This window comes from Panulirus ornatus, chromosome 13 (genome assembly GCF_036320965.1).
Source record: "Panulirus ornatus isolate Po-2019 chromosome 13, ASM3632096v1, whole genome shotgun sequence".
NCBI classification, from domain to species: Eukaryota; Metazoa; Arthropoda; class Malacostraca; order Decapoda; family Palinuridae; genus Panulirus; species Panulirus ornatus.
Window position 1 is genome coordinate 52,785,408 of NC_092236.1, and position 18,087 is coordinate 52,803,494.

At 39.3% G+C, this 18,087-nt stretch overlaps 1 protein-coding gene across 6 annotated transcripts in view; it reads right to left on the reverse strand.

Annotated features, from left to right (window-relative positions):
• The window catches only part of LOC139752893 (uncharacterized), a 469,040-nt gene that overhangs the window by 13,507 nt on the left and 437,446 nt on the right, over positions 1 to 18,087 (reverse strand). For all 6 annotated transcript variants that reach the window (XM_071668924.1, XM_071668928.1, XM_071668923.1 and 3 more), the window contains one exon: positions 8,850 to 9,043. In XM_071668924.1, the coding sequence (XP_071525025.1) occupies positions 8,850 to 9,043 (194 nt within the window). The remainder of the gene's footprint in view (positions 1 to 8,849; positions 9,044 to 18,087) is intronic.

Below are 18,087 nucleotides of genomic sequence, written 5' to 3' on the forward strand. Positions count from 1 at the left end.
ACATGAATAAGCTAGAGTCAGGGTACATCAAAGAAGGGTGCATAAAGTGCAAAAATAAGGAATACCTCTATACATGCAACATTTAGGCCTAAATACTACTAACCACAAATTTACATCTATATCTACTAACCACAGATTTACATCTACCAGTTTAGATAAAATTTTATCAAAATTCACCAGATGTGATGGGGACTTGAGGTGGTTGTAGATATGGCTTTAACCATGTTTCTTACAAACATCAAACCTCCTAAGAACCAGTAACTTTGCATCTTTGATGACAGTGTTTCATTAGTACTCTTGGCATAGTGAAATGGCTACACTTACCTTTGAGGTATGAAATAATGGGTAAAAGTAGACAAATCAAGGTAAGCATGAAAGTTTGCTGTTTCCTTGATTTGTTTACAAGCTGATGTCAGAGGGTTAGGTTTTCTTTTTTGGCAGGAGAAAAAAAAAAGCACAACTATGCCCTGACTTTGACAACTTGTATATGGATGTGTATAAGTCAAGCAACTGAACCAAGCCTAAACATAAATACCCTAATCTAACCTCTACAGATGAACAATTACTTAAACAGCTTGGTTTACCACAAACGTGCCACACTTTGTTCCAGTAATTTAGAAAAATAATGAATGAAAAGGTATTGAAAAAGGTGATGAGGAATGAAGGTAAGAGTAGGATAGGGCAGAACAGTGGTAACTAGAGGTCAGAGTGAGGTGTACTGGGCTTGTCAATGACACTCTCTAAACTCTGATTCAGCAGCTGTTGCCACATCACAGATAATGTGGATGAAATTTAATGGATATTTACGAGAAAAGTAGCAATGAGGGCTTTGCATACTGCTGGAATAGGACAGGATGAACTGAGGGTTCCTGAGAGGTAAAGAGAGGTCCTTCTTTATATGCCTTGCTAAATTACTTGATTCAACACTCTGGCCATATCACAAGTAACAAACAAAATTTAAAGGACACTTACTAAAAAAGGTGGTGGTACTGGCTTGTGCTGCTAGAGTGGAAAAGGGTGGAGTGAGGGTTATCTGATTCTGTACTTGTTCCTATATCACAGGTAATTAGATAAAATTTAAAGAATACTTACCAAAAAATGGTGGTGATGTGGGATTGATGTGCTACTGGGATGGGTTGGAGATTGGAGATTTCCTGTCTCTATTACCCCTAAAATTATCTGATTTAACAACTGTTGCTTAATCACAGGTAATGCATACTGTACACAGCCCTGGGATTTTCTGAATGAATCATGAGCACGGGCTTGCTGAAGATTAATATCTCTAAGAGTAATCCCTCAAAGCAGATGTGTCATATGATCTCTAGTGGCCTTAAACCCCGGTGCAGTTCTTTTCTTCCATGTTATAATGTTCTGGCTGGCATTCTTTTCCAAAGTCAGCAAATCTTATCTACACTAAATACATGCAGAGGTGACTCTCCTTCCTCAAAAATTTTCTATATGTATAAAAAAAAAAAGTGAGATACACGAGAATGTGCACCAGGTCATATATATTTTGTTTACTATACAAGATCATCACCGATGGGTGGGTTATAATCATCCTTTACCAGTTGGAGGGATATATAGAAAAGTATTTTGCAATGATATTGAAATATGCACAAGTACACAAATACCTTAAAATATCCAGGCATTCTATTACCAGTACTACCAGCCTCAGTATTGGGATGGTTAATTACAAACGCATAGTGAGTCAGCACTTTAGTGGTTATCAAGCTGCAATCCTCTGTCCCAGTTAGCTGTCTTATCTTTTGCCTCACCCACATGTGGACTGATGGCATTCTGTCCACAAACTTACAATCTCTCCTTGTCACACATAACACTTGACAACACTTAACTCATGCAGCTCATTCTTTGTAACTGTAGATTTTCCTGTGGTGAGCATTATATGCTAGCCCTGCCTTCTGGCAAAATAGTAGGATCAGTAGATAGAAGTGGTAGGTAGAAACAACAGACATAGAAACATTAGGGAAGAGTATCAGGTTGGAAAATTAGGTAATAGTAGTAGGTTGAAAAATTTGGCAAAGACATTAGGTGGAAAAATTAGTCAAAGGCAATAAACTGGAAAATTTGGCATGACATTAGGTAGAAGCAATCAGTCAGAACATTAGTTATGAGCCTCTGAAAACAATGCACTAGAGTTGCTCTCTACCAGTGGCCTGTTAACAGGGAGGCACTATGATGGCAGCACTGGCGTTTGCTATCATAGACATAGATTGACAGATAGATTCTATTATCAAAAGAAAATATTTAATATCTGGACATCAAATATATAGATGTAACAAAGATTAAGGCCCTTAGACTTGACTTTAGCCTCGAGTTCCTCACCAGCATCAAACCTCCAATGCAACTATAATTACACTTTGAGAGTGATAGCCTTACATTCTGTACTTCTCAATTTTGGTCACCTAAACTAAAGAAGCACAAAGAACTAATAGAGAAGGTCAAGATGAGAGTGGCAAAAATCATACCAGGATTAAGAAAGCCAAGTCATAAGGAAAGGCTAAAGGCTTTAGGTTTTTGTTCACCTCAGAAGAAAGAAGATTGAGGGATGACTTGATCACAACCTTTAAGTTTTGAAAATTGATTTATGACATACACAGTGAACATGAGATTAAGATGCAAGGGAGTTCTTTTAATGTACAAAAAAGAGGGATGAAAGGAACAATGTATCTCTCTCTCCCATACAGTACAAACAGGTACCTGCAAAGGCCCTTTGGAGAAAAAAAAGTTAAATAAACACAGAGGATTTTGGAATCGTTCTTAAAGAAAAACTTAAATATTAGAATTTCAAGTCAAATAATGAATTGTATCATACTGAGAACTTTCACAACAAGAACGAGAAAGCTAATGATAATGTTTAATGTATATACAAAAAGAAAAACTGAACACTGATGTGTTGTATGTTCGTGAGTTAAGAGGCTGAAAATGCACACAGAACGAATACAATATCACTTTACAAGCAATTTTGAAGGACTAGAACATATGAATTACCACAAATGACTGAAAGAACCTAAATTCTATTGTCTAAAACGAAGACAGGAGAGATGCATAATATATACTTGGCAAAAAATAAAAGGTACGAAGATTTCAATCCAAAAAGCAACTCAGCATGGAAGATACAGAATCACTAAATTGGGTATATTACCGAGCAACATAATAAAGATATTTTTTTCATATTTGTTCACTTGTTTCCTGTGTTAGGTAATGCCAGGAACAGACATAGAAATGCCCTTATTTGTTTACAACCATTCTCTATGAGTCATGTACAATGCATTAAAACTATGGCACCTTATCCACACCAGTCCCCATAAATGTTTCCAAGGGCCCCTTCACATGCCTTGGTTCAGTCAATTGATAGCATGCTGCCCCCTGTATACAACATCACTCCAATTTACTTTTATCCCCTGCATACATGCATGTTTAGGTCATATGCAATGAAAACCTTTTACACTTCATCCTTCCATCTTCAATTCCATCTCTCCCTTCTTGTCCTCTCCACTAAGGACACACTTATCCTCTTAGTCAACCGCTTCCCCCTCATTCTCTCCATATGCGAAAACCATTTTAGCACAAACTCTTCAACCCTCTAAACCACACTCTTCTCATTACATCCTTCTCTTATCCTATCATTTCTTACCCAATCAACCCTCCTTATACCACATACTATCCTCAAACATTTATTTTCCAACACATTAACTCTCTTCTGTATATTCTCATTGAGATAAAGGAAGAAAATATACAAGTGCTTATCGATAAAACTAAAACAATTATTCAATGCAGTACCTGAAGACCTATCAAATACACATGGAGTAACTACATAAGCATTCAAAAGAAGATTAGATTTATGGCTAAAAACACAAGTGAGTGAACTATGCCAAACAAATATATGTACAAATCAGAAAAAGCATTATACAATAGGTGGGACATGTGGTAAGTAGAAGAGTGACAGATGAAAGAAACAGCATTATCAAGCAAGTAAAACAATCAGTGAATGCAATGTGCTAGCCCTGTCATTATGGCAAAATCCTGTTCTCAGTACTTATAAGCGGGTAGATACTCTCCATATCTATATTTGTGTTCTTGGTGGTAAAAATGCTTAGCGCTTTTTCCACCTGCTGCAGTGCATGGCTAATGACAGTAAAATTATCTCCATTGGGTATGAAAAAGGTCTTTGCAGTGTTTCTACATTCTGAAGCTCCCCTCCCTCGCTTTACTCCTTCATATCTAGCTTCCTCTCTGGCCGATCTATCTTTGTAGTTGGTGATGGATCAGCCTCCCCCATTTTCTCCATCAACGGCATGTCCCTCAAGGTTCTGCCCTGGTCCCTACACTTTTTCTCCTTTTTTTCAATGATTTCCTCTCCTCCACAAATAATCCAATACACTCATACTCTGATGACTCAACACTACATTCAGCCACATCTTCAATACTGCTCCCTCCTCCCTCACTCGACCTGCATCTCGCCTTTACACAGCCTCCTCAATAAATCTGGACTTGGATAGTGGGGTACACAAAACCTTGTCAAGAGTAATACCTCCAAGATCCAGTTTCTACCCATCTCTCTATCGAAAACTCCTCACAACTCTCGTCTCTCCTTTGGCAGTTCTATAATTCCACCTCCTGACTCAATGAACATAGCATTACTGTAACATCCACTCTTTCTTGGAAACCCCACATTACTGGAATAGCTAAGTCTGCCTTTAAGAGACTGGCTGTCCTGTTCTGATAGTCAAAACTTCTCTTCTGAGCAGTTGCTCTGTTTATACAAGGGATTGATTTACCTTGTACTGACTACTGCTCTCACATTTGGGGTAGTTCAAGCTCTACATCCTTACTAAACAGTGTCAAAGACAATCCATCTTATAAACTGTCCCAGGCTAACTTCCAAACCAGACCCCCTTGCCCTATGCCGCAAAGTTTATCTATCTATCTATATCTCTGATGCCTGTTCCAATTGGAACTCCCTCATAGGGGTGGCCAAGGCAACAAGGCAACAGCCTCCATAAATAAAGAACTCCAGTACCACTTCTTAGCCTTCAGTACCTCACCCTTAACAGGTCACTGTCAGAGGGCAAGTCAAGCACAATGTTTGCAGAGACTCCTACCTGATGTTCCCAATGACTCGTTCTATCTACTGTTCCTACCTTCTACTTCTACCAATGTTTGTTCCTAATACTCCTGCCTAAATGTTCCTACCTACTATTTCTACCTACCTCTCCTACCATTTTGTCAAAAGGCAGGGCGATCACCACACGAAAATTGAAGTATGACGAATGAGCTGTGTGAGTTAAGTGTTGTAAAGTTTTACCTATGACAAGGAGAGACTGTATCTTTGTGGACAGAATGCCACAATGTTGGTTCACTTTCCCTCTTCTATGGGTATTACTTGGTTTTTGTTCCTGATAGCTGGCAATTAGCCAGACTACACAATACTTGGCAAGCTGCTGCATCACATGATTGGTGTGTGGCCATCAGGGGTGGGCCATTTTGATACAAGCTTCTTTCCCTACACGTTGAAGCTCTGGAACTCTCTACGCTCTCGTATCTTTCAAAATACCTATGCCCTAGCACATTTCAAAAGACAAGAGTTTCACTTTCTCATAAATTCGTAAATACTTTCACCTGTCTCTTTGTTTTCTGTTTCATACCTCTCTCTGTATTTCAAATAAGGCCCAGCCTTGATGTGAACTTCTGTCCATGACTGGAGCCTTCAAAATAGAAATGAAGTGAAAAACATTTTGAGTAATTGGGGCCTGAAGATGCAGGAGGGTGAAAGGTGTGCACGGAATAGAGTGAACTGGAACAATGTGGTATACTGGGGATGACATGCTGTCAATGGACTGAACCAGGGAATACAAAAAATGTCTGGGGTAAACCATGGAAAGGTCTGTGGGGCCTGGATGTGGATAAGGATCTGTGGTTTTGGTGCATTACACATGACAGCTAGAGACTGAGTGTGAATGAATGTGGCTCTTTTTGTCTGTTTTCCTGGTGCTACCTCGCTAAAGTAGGGGGAAGTGTGCTGTTTCCTATGGGGTGGGGAAGCACCAGGAATGGATGAAGGCAAGCAAGTATGAATATGTACATGTGTATATATGTATATGTCTGTTCATGTGTGTGTATATGTATGTTTTTTATTATCATTATTAAACTTGATCGCTGCTTCCTGCGAGTGAGGTAGCACCAGGAAAAAGACAAAGATTAGCACATCCACTCATACACACATATACATACATAAACACCCATACACAGACATATTCATACATATACATACACATATAAAGACATATACATATGTACATATTCATACTTGCTTGCCTAATTCAAAATGGTCTCTGATGAGAAAACCAGTAACAGTTCAATATTTGGAGATAATGGTGCACTGCATCATTTGTTAAGAAGTTAATATAAACATAAACACTTGCACTTTTTTTATATTAATGATTCATAAAGGTAAATCATAAGCTTGTCATTATTTCATTTGATGTAATATTGAAATAAAATCTGCCCAGCTGGTTATGTGTGCACAGGGACATTTGCTGGTATCACACAGCTGTCACCAACTCTATGCTTGGAAGGTTCTCCAAAAAGATTTAGAAATGTTCTCAAGCCCTTTATGTTCATCATTCATATTTGATAAATGGGCTACAGTTATGTGGCAGACCATATATAAGCAAATCCTGAATTATATGTATGTATGTAGGAAGAGAGGAAAGTGATTGGTTCTCAGTGAATGTAGGTTTGCGGCAGGGGTGTGTGATGTCTCCATGGTTGTTTAATTTGTTTATGGATGGGGTTGTTAGGGAGGTGAATGCAAGAGTTTTGGAAAGAGGGGCAAGTATGAAGTCTGTTGGGGATGAGAGAACTTGGGAAGTGAGTCAGTTGTTGTTCGCTGATGATACAGCGCTGGTGGCTGATTCATGTGAGAAACTGCAGAAACTGGTGACTGAGTTTGGTAAAGTGTGTGAAAGAAGAAAGTTAAGAGTAAATGTGAATAAGAGCAAGGTTATTAGGTACAGTAGGGTTGAGGGTCAAGTCAATTGGGAGGTAAGTTTGAATGGAGAAAAACTGGAGGAAGTGAAGTGTTTTAGATATCTAGGAGTGGATCTGGCAGCGGATGGAACCATGGAAGCGGAAGTGGATCATAGGGTGGGGGAGGGGGCGAAAATTCTGGGAGCCTTGAAGAATGTGTGGAAGTCGAGAACATTATCTCGGAAAGCAAAAATGGGTATGTTTGAAGGAATAGTGGTTCCAACAATGTTGTATGGTTGCGAGGCGTGGGCTATGGATAGAGTTGTGCGCAGGAGGATGGATGTGCTGGAAATGAGATGTTTGAGGACAATGTGTGGTGTGAGGTGGTTTGATCGAGTAAGTAACGTAAGGGTAAGAGAGATGTGTGGAAATAAAAAGAGCGTGGTTGAGAGAGCAGAAGAGGGTGTTTTGAAATGGTTTGGGCACATGGAGAGAATGAGTGAGGAAAGATTGACCAAGAGGATATATGTGTCGGAGGTGGAGGGACGAGGAGAAGAGGGAGACCAAATTGGAGGTGGAAAGATGGAGTGAAAAAGATTTTGTGTGATCGGGGCCTGAACATGCAGGAGGGTGAAAGGAGGGCAAGGAATAGAGTGAATTGGAGCGATGTGGTATACCGGGGTTGACGTGCTGTCAGTGGATTGAATCGGGGCATGTGAAGCGTCTGGGGTAAACCATGGAAAGCTGTGTAGGTATGTATATTTGCGTGTGTGGACGTATGTATATACATGTGTATGGGGGTGGGTTGGGCTATTTCTTTCGTCTGTTTCCTTGTGCTAACTCGCAAACGCAGGAGACAGAGAGAAAAAAAAAAAAGAAAAAAAAAAAAAAAATGTATATGTGTGTCTATGTGCATGTACAGGCATCTATGTATATGTGTATATGAGTGGATGGGCCATTCCTCGTTGTTTCCTGGCACTACCTCGCTGACACGATAAACGGTGATGAAGTATGATAAATGAATAAATAAATATGAGTGTGTATGAATGGATGGGCCATTCTTCATCTGCTCCCTAGCACTACCTCACTGACGGAGGAAACGTCGATCAAGTATAACAATAATAATAACGTATATACAGTAAACCCTTGATTTAAAGGACTAATCAGGGGCAAGGGGTGTCTGCTGATGCTGAAAGTCCATTAAGTGAAGAATGTACCCTATGCGCCATTTCTTAATACAATATACAGTAATACAATACACACAGTTCACACTCTTTAACTCCTCTATCACTTAATGCCATTTTGAATTGTAAGGATTGAAAAATCATTTAATAAAGTAACAATTCTCTGTATACAACCTTACCACATGGTAGATTGCAGCAGATTGAGACCCAAACAAAGCTATTATACCCTACACTATCAAAAACAAATGTGCTGAGCTCCATGACCAGCCCCTGTCCTGCCATGGGGAGAGAGAGAGAGAGAGAGAGAGAGAGAGAGAGAGAGAGAGAGAGAGAGAGAGGGGGGGGGGGGTGCTGTTAATGGATTGAACCAGGGCATGAGGAGGGGGATGTGCTGTTAATGGGTTGAACCAGAACCAGGGCATGAGGAGGAAGGGGGGGGGAATGTGCTGTTAGTGGGTTGAACTAGGGCATGAGAAGAAGTAATGATAAACCAAGGGGTATATTGTGAAACCTGGCTGTGGATGGTAGGCTCTTTTATTTTTTTTTCACTAAATCATACAAAAAAGAGGAAATGAGGCTGTAATTAATTTGTTCCTAATGCTATCTTGCTGAGGCAGGAGAGGTAATTAATTATAAAGAAAAAACATTTGGATAGTGAAATCTGAGCTGACTTACCTGGGCTAGCTGCTGATCTGAATTACAATGTGCCTGGCAAGGGTTGCACAGGTATTTTCCCCCTCCTTTTGTATCTTCTAGTTTGGTGACACACTCAGGGATCTCAATGTTGGAGCCTTCAGAACCACCACTTTGAGTCCCCCCGTTGCTGCTACTGATGGTGGAGCAGTCCATAGCATCTTCGCCTGTGACCCCTACAGTGAAGATGATTGATAATCAGAACAACGGCAATGATGAATCGGTCTTATTTTAGCTCACCCGAGGGTCCTGACCGATTATCATGCTTGATTATTCAATCATATCAGCAGATGGGAAAAGGAAAAAAGGAGAAATATAAATAATCACTGATAAACCCCAAACAAGTCATCCCTTATTCAAGATGAGCATATCCATACCAAAACAAACTCACCTTTGAAAGATGAAAAATTACTTTAATCATTCCAGATGAAAAATAATATAAAAAAATTTTGCCCCCTACATTTACATGCAATGTCATACACAAAACAAGATCCTGTAATGCTATTATGATAGCAGAAAATAGTTATAGTCTGTAAATTCTAGATGCAAATATTCCAAATGTACATTAAACCAACACAAGACCTTCAAAAATACTCCTTTAATAACTGGTAGTCTTGAGACAAACCAGATAAAAACGTAATGATTACACACAAAGTAAGGCAGATAAAAGGTAAGTGAAGAGTGTAAATGAAGGTATGAAGGGGAGATGCTGGCCAAAAATAATACTTACACATCAAACATATGAATTACTTACTTAGTCTAGGGATATTTCAAATGAAAAGTGACAGTAGCAATATGAGATATTAAGGTGAAAGGGGAGAAGCTCACAAGGTAGGTAGCGAATAATTATGAGGTGATTAATAATAGAAGCCACAGTTAATCAAAACATGTTTTGCACAAGCTGAGGCTTAATGTACTCGATTCTCCCTATATAACTGATAGTGCAACAAAGAAAAGAAACAGAGATACCATTATAAAGAAATAAAGCCAAAAATTTTTCACCATCAAAGACTGGGACTTCATAATGATAAAGCTACCAATGCCTGGCTAACTCTCCCAGTCTGATGGCTCAAATATGTCTTTTATGTACAATGAATTCAGAGGTAGAATGATGGAGTGAATAAAACGAGGTAGAATGATGAGTGAATAAAATTTCAAATGCTCAGGGCCTGAACATGCAGAGGTATTAAGCATGCATGCAACAGAGTGAATTGGAGCAATGTGCTGTCACTGAACTAAACCAGAGTATATGAAGCAGCCAGAAAGGTCTGGAGATCTGGTTGTGGATAGCGGACCATGGTTTTGTGGATTACACACATCAGCTACAGAATGAATGTGAACAAATGAGGCCATTTCTTCATATGCTGGCTTTCATTTCTGAGTTTGTTGTTAATAAGATGCTCTAATGGGTTTATCATTTTTTCATATACTTCAATAATATATAATCTTAGGTTAACTGGCATGTACTGTTTCAGGTGCAGTCTGGATCATCCTTTGTCTATTGACAGTACGTATGTCATTTTGTGTACACCTGTTAGGCCTAGCTAGTCAAGTGATTTCTCTCAAAAGAGGGTTTTGCTATTGTCTTCTTTACTTGTTTTACAGATATCTTTAGGATTTCAAAAGTACTGGTGATGATTTCTCAAGACATGGAGGCCAGAGTGAGGCTTTGAAGCAGTAATTGAGTTCACCAGACCCTTTTGCCATGGCCACCCCTTTGATCAGAGATATTAGACAGATATAAATATAGACTTCATTCTCTCTTTTACTGAATACTAAAACTGAGGCGACAACTGGCAGATTCTCTTGGGGTCTTCTACAAAGCTATCATTAAAAGGCCTAACTTATGCTTCTTTGTTTTTTCTTTGTTCATGCATCCAAACTTCACTTTTGGATTTTGATCCTTACTATCAATAACTTTTTTCTTAATCTCCTGTTGTAAAGAACAAAAGAGATGGAAAGTAGCAGTAAAAAAAAAAAAAAGAAAAAAAATCAGATACTGGAGAATAATCATTCAGGAGGGCAAAGGGTGTGAATGGAATGGAATGAACCAGATCAATGTAGTCTACACAAGGAAATGTGCAGTTAATGGAATGGTATGAACCAGATCAAAGTGGTGGACAGATGGCAATGTGCAGTCAATGGGTTGTACAAGGGGATATGAAGTAGTACACAGCTGTGCATGGTAGCCTAGACATTGTTTAAATAAATCAAACATGGGAGATAGAGATTAGATTTTATACAAGTAAGACTTGTCTATTTGTTCTTAACACATCATTGCAGGTGGGAAAAGCAATAGTGTACAAATATTAAAAAAATATATAACATGAAGGTGAATATATAAGTAAACAATTTTCAGCATCAGTGAATGAGCATGCTAGTGTGGGTTACTGAGGTGGACAAACCTTACTGAGCACTCACCAGCACACAGCCCCTTACCCTATCCTCTTCTCTTACCACAACTATCAACTGAACCAAATCTCACAGATCTAACCTCAACTAAATTTCCACTACTATAAACTCATAATTTTATAATGAAGACACATGATTCTGATCTTCAAAGTGCCAAGCACAAATCCTCCAGAAACATACCTGTCATCTTTGTTCAAAAACACTTGGGACTTTACAAATGAAATGAACACCCATGATGACAAACTCTTCAGTGGTTTCAAGTTCTCCCATAAAGATATAACGGCCATAAAGAATCCAATTACAATACCTCTAAGATTAAAGAACAAGACAAAGCAAATAGAGAAATTACTGAAAATTCTACATGATCTCATCAAACTTATATACAAACATGTTACCTTGACATTTGAACATACGAAAACACCCTAGAAATCATAGTAATCCTGGCACTGTGGCAAGGCACACTAAAAGCAAACCAAAATCAAAGTTAAGAATGTTTTGTAAGAAGAAATTACACATGACTAACACTTTTGATGTGACATAAGGAATCAAGAGTAAGTATGGTCCTTGACCCACTGTTGCAAGATTCATACACATTTAACAGTTTGAAATAATAATTTGAAAGCATTTTTTTTTCTTCTTTTCAAAAGATCTCTGTCAAGAAATTAATGATGTTTAACAATGGCATATATCAGACCTTAAGATGCTCACAAGAATGTCAAAATATCAAATTTATAAATCACAAAAAAAAAAAAAAGGGGGGGGGGGGGGTTGAATCAGGGGTGAAGTAAGGCCCCATACAACACAATGCAGTCCCACCAAAATATATCTCACATGCTTAGCACCAGAGAATCTTCCTAGTGCTTTAGCAACATGCCTGTACCACAAATGTCAGAGCAATTGTTCCCTTTCAATATGAGGTTCACTTTTCAACAGCACTGTTCATAAAATGCACCATGTTGGTGGGGCCCAGCCATGTGTCTGCCTAAATTTCTGTCAAGTATAAAGCTATGGAATTTACAGCACTAAAACTATTTCATGGAAATATTCCATCAAAGCTGACCTCAAATACTTATGCTTCTAGGATATTTTGTGATGTGTGAAGCGTATCGCCACAGTCTTTCTGGCCTGGTTGTAGATAAAGAGCTATGGCTTCGGTGCATTTCACATGACAGCTAGAGAATGGATGTGAGAGGACTTGGTCTTTCTTAATTTCCTAACACTACCTTGCTACCATGGAAATGAGAGAGAGAGAGAGAGAGAGAGAGAGAGAGAGAGAGAGAGAGAGAGAGAGAGCGCATGATCTACTAATAATCAACAGTTGACACATTTTTTGCAGTTTTATAGTAACATTTTTCACCATCAGATATTGTTTTAAGGGATTTTTACTGTAATTTGTGGAAAACTCATGGTCTTTTCACTTTGGTAAAGCAGCTGAAACTTCAGAGTAACAATTTCCATCTTTTAATGGAAAAATGACAATACTTGGGTGCTGCTGGTGGCATTTTAACATGCAACTAAAGAGTTGCGAAGAATTATTTTACAAGAGCCCCCATGAGCAATTAACAGGGAAAATCCTTAACTGTTCCACTTTCTGGCTGAAGAAGTGGTAAAGCTCAACACCACGCAACCCTATGCACTAATGAGTAGCCACACCAGCTATGTAGCTACCACTAGTTAATCTGTGTGGTTGGGGCAAGGGATTCCCATTTAGCAAAATAAATTCTCAAAGTAATATATGCAATTGATCCAACGAATTTGATGGGAAATGACTTAGTGATAAGAGAAGATAGACAGGTGGAAAATAGTAACTATCTTTCATTTGAGGATCACCTGTACCACATTCTACACTTACCACTGTAAGTACAATGAACCCATTTTCAGTAAACAACACATTATTACCTCATCTTGAAAGAATGAACTTTACAAATAACCCACAACAATGTTTCTGAGGATATATATCAACATACAAACTGTGAAAGTTTACATTATTTATGTCAATATACAGTAATTAACATTTTCTTGAAGATGAAACAAGTATATCTGTTGTATTCCCAAATAATGATAATAATGTAACTATATTCTAAACTAATATCCTCACAATTGTTATTACCTGAGAGCATGTGGTATGACCACATGGAATGATGAAAATACTTTGGAGGTGTATGAGAGATCTCATATGGCAAGGAATGCAAAGGGAATGAATTGTGGAGCATAGAGAGGATGAAAAATAATACTTTGAGGCAGTGGAAAATGTGACAAGAAGGTTACAAGGAGAGCGCATGAAAGTATGATTAAAGGGGTTCATGTAAGAGGAAGACCCCTTATGAGATAAGGAAACAGAGTGGAAGAGTACTAGAGGGAGAGAAAGGGAGTAGGAAAGAAGAAGGTATGGAATGGTATGTGAGAGGGAATCAAGTAAGACAGGGGTAAGTGGGGACTCTTTTGCTGTGGCCATCCCCTTGATGGGAGTTCCCGGAGGGAAAGGGAGTCAGAGATATATTTTATTTATTTTTACTTTGTCGCTGTCTCCCGCATTAGCAAGGTAGCGCAAGGAAACAGACGAAAGAATGGCCCAACCCACCCACATACACATGTATATACATACACATCCACACGCACAAATATACATAGATATCTTTTTTTCTTTCATACTATTCGCCATTCCCGCCTCAGCAAGGTAGCGTTAAGAACAGAGGACTGGGCCTCTGAGGGAATATCCTCACCCGGCCCCCTTCTCTGTTCCTTCCTTTGGGAAAAAAAAAAATGAGAGGGGAAGATTTCCAGCCCCCTGCTCCCTTCCCTTTTAGTCGCCTTCTACGACACGCAGGGAATACGTGGGAAGTATTCTTTCTCCCCTATCCCCAGGGATAACATACAGATATATATATATATATGTGTGTGGATGTATGTATATACATGTGTATGGGGGGGGGGGTTGGGCCATTTCTTTCGTCTGTTTCCTTGCGCTACCTCGCAAACGCGGGAGACAGCGACAAAGTATAAAAATATATATATATATATATATATATATATATATATATATATATATATATATATATATATATATATGGGCCTCTGAGGAAACATCCTCATCCAGCCCCCTTCTCTGTTCCTTCCTTTGGAGAAAAAAAAAAAAAAAAAAAAAAAAAAATATATATATATATATATATGGATTTGTATGTAGCATTCATGGATCTGGAGAAGGCATATGATAGAGTTGATAGAGATGCTCTGTGGAAGGTATTAAGAATATATGGTGTGGGAGGCAAGTTGTTAGAAGCAGTGAAAAGTTTTTATCGAGGATGTAAGGCATGTGTACGTGTAGGAAGAGAGGAGAGTGATTGGTTCTCAGTGAATGTAGGTTTGCGGTGGGGGTGTGTGATGTCTCCATGGTTGTTTAATTTGTTTATGGATGGGGTTGTTAGGGAGATGAATGCAAGAGTTTTGGAAAGAGGGGCAAGTATGAAGTCTGTTGGGGATGAGAGAGCTTGGGAAGTGAGTCAGTTGTTGTTCGCTGATGATACAGTGCTGGTGGCTGATTCATGTGAGAAACTGCAGAAGCTGGTGACTGAGTTTGGTAAAGTGTGTGAAAGAGGAAAGTTAAGAGTAAATGTGAATAAGAGCAAGGTTATTAGGTACAGTAAGGTTTAGGGTCAAGTCAATTGGGAGGTAAGTTTGAATGGAGAAAAACTGGAGGAAGTAAAGTGTTTTAGATATCTGGGAGTGGATCTGGCAGCGGATGGAACCATGGAAGCGGAAGTGGATCATAGGGTGGGGGAGGGGGCGAAAATCCTGGGAGCCTTGAAGAATGTGTGGAAGTCGAGAACATTATCTCGGAAAGCAAAAATGGGTATGTTTGAAGGAATAGTGGTTCCAACAATGTTGTATGGTTACGAGGCGTGGGCTATGGATAGAGTTGTGCGCAGGAGGATGGATGTGCTGGAAATGAGATGTTTGAGGACAATGTGTGGTGTGAGGTGGTTTGATCGAGTAAGTAACGTAAGGGTAAGAGAGATGTGTGGAAATAAAAAGAGCGTGGTTGAGAGAGCAGAAAGGGGTGTTTTGAAATGGTTTGGGCACATGGAGAGAATGAGTGAGGAAAGATTGACCAAGAGGATATATGTGTCGGAGGTGGAGGGAACGAGAAGTGGGAGACCAAATTGGAGGTGGAAAGATGGAGTGAAAAAGATTTTGTGTGATAGGGGCCTGAACATGCAGGAGGGTGAAAGGAGGGCAAGGAATAGAGTGAATTGGATCGATGTGGTATACCGGGGTTGACGTGCTGTCAGTGGATTGAATCAGGGCATGTGAAGCGTCTGGGGTAAACCATGGAAAGCTGTGTAGGTGTGTATATTTGCGTGTGTGGGCGTGTATATATGCATGTGTATGGGGGCGGGTTGGGCCATTTCTTTCGTCTGTTTCCTTGCGCTACCTAGCAAACGCAGGAGACAGTGACAAAGCAGAAAAATATATATATATATATATATATATATATATATATATATATATATATATATATATATATATATATATATGTACATAGTTATCCCTGGGGATAGGGGATTAAGAATACTTCCCACTTATTCCCTGCGTGTCGTAGAAGGCGACTAAAAGGGGAGGGAGCGGGGGGCTGGAAATCCTACCCTCTCTCTCTCTCTCTCTTTTTTTTTTTTTTAATTTTCCAAAAGAAGGAACTGAGGGGGCCAGGTAAGGATATTCCAAAAAAGGCCCAGTCCTCTGTTCTTAACGCTACCTCGCTAATGCGGGAAATGGCGATTAGTTAAAAAAAAAAAATATGTACATAGAGTATGATAGTACGATAAAAGGGTTTTGGTGTGAGAAGAAGAGCACCCGTGGAAGAGTAATGGAGGGAGAAAAATGGGAAAAGAATGTGGGGTTTGGTATATGCAAGTGAAGCATTTAAGGACAGGGAAGAGTGGAGACTCTTTTACCATGTCCAACCCCTTGTTGGAAGTTCCCAGAGGGAATGTACATTGGAGGTACTGATAGACAAATCAATGGATAGACTTCTGTAACATATCATCTGAGGAACAGATACTACTGTATCATATATTATATGAGAAATGGATACTACTATATATTTTTTCAGGAAAAGATACTCCTGTATAAGATATCAAATGTGGCAGAGATCCTGTTGTATCAGATTTTAACTGAGGAACAGACGCAACCGTATCTAATACTATTTGAGGAATAGATACTATCGTATCAGATATCAGAGGAAGCAGTGAGTTTTTATTGCGGGTCATTAAAATCTGGGGTGATAGAACATGGCAAGGAGGAACATCATAAAATGAACTATCATGAGAGGCTGAAACTGTGAAATATTTTGTGGATTTTAAAGATCATGTGCATGTGTGACTCTGCTGTCAGTGAGAGGGAAGGCTCAGGTAGAAGAGTAATGGCCCCTCCCACGACCCCTGCAAATTTAATGTATACTCGTCTGACTACACTTTCTTGTGTGACTGCCATCAGTGACAGGGAGCACTCATGTGGTAGTGAATTGGTCATTCCCAATACCTCGGCTAACTCAAGGAATATTCCGTCCCTACCCTTGAAGCAACTAACTCGGTAGTAAGCTGTCGACAGCAGCCGCCTAGGGTGGCACTACTGTCCTAACTGAGGAGCATTAAAGTGGTGCCCGGAACCATCTTATACTCTCCATGTTAGGATTATTGGTCTTACTTTCTGTCTCATCAAACTGGGAGTACTGGACTAGTCCTGCCATCATCTCCTTCATGGCACCACATACCTATTCAAATCTTGCTTATTTTTTTCAAATAATCACTCTTGCCAACTTATGTCCACCAAAATAGTTTTAAGTATAATCATGACGAAGTCCAACAAAATCTATAGCCTATAGTCCCCAGCATCATGAGGCACTTAGAATCTCCGGTTTTCAGCCAAACTCTACTGTAACATCCACTCATTCTTTGAAACCCCACATTACTGGAATAGCTAAATCTGTCTCTAAGAAAGTGGATGTCCTGTTTGAATGTCAAAACTTCTAAACAGTTGCTCCATTTATACAAATGATTAATTCATCCTTGTATGGAGTACTCCTGTCACTTCTGGAGTGATTTTTAGCTCTGCATCCTTACTTAACAGAGTTGAGTCAAAAGTGGTCTAAATCATCAACTCTCCCTGGCAAGTGAAAGATAAAAGGGAGGTGCTTAGGCAGTACTTACAGGGAAGGAGTGCAAATAAATGGGAGATGTATTAAAGAACAGTGCAGAAGGTCAGGAGGAAGATGCAAGTGTTGAAAAAGAGGGCATATGAAAATTGGGGTGACGGAGTATCATTAAAATTCAGGGAGATTAAAAAGATGTTTTGGGAGGTAAATAATGTGCAAGACAAGAAAACAAATGGGAACATCAGTCATGGAGAGTGCTTTGGTGAAAAGAAGTGGTGAAAGCCTTGCAGAAGATGAAATGCAGCAAGGCGGTGGGAGTGGATGGTATTGCAGTTCAATTTATTAAGAAAGTGGGTGACTGTTTTGTTGATTAGTTGGTAAGGTTCTTCACTGTATGTATGGATCATGGTGAGGTGCCTCAGGATTGGTGGAATGCATGTATAGTATCAACGTACAAAGGCAAGGGGGCTAAAGGTGAGTGTTCAATCTACAGAAGTATAAGTTTGTTGAGTATACCTGGTAAGTTGTATGGGAGGGTATTGATTGAGAGGGTGAAGGCATGTACACAGCATCAGACTAGGGAGCAGCAAAGTGGTTTCAGAAGTGGGAGAGGATGTATGGTTCAGGTTTTTGCTTTAAAGAAAATGAGAGAAACAT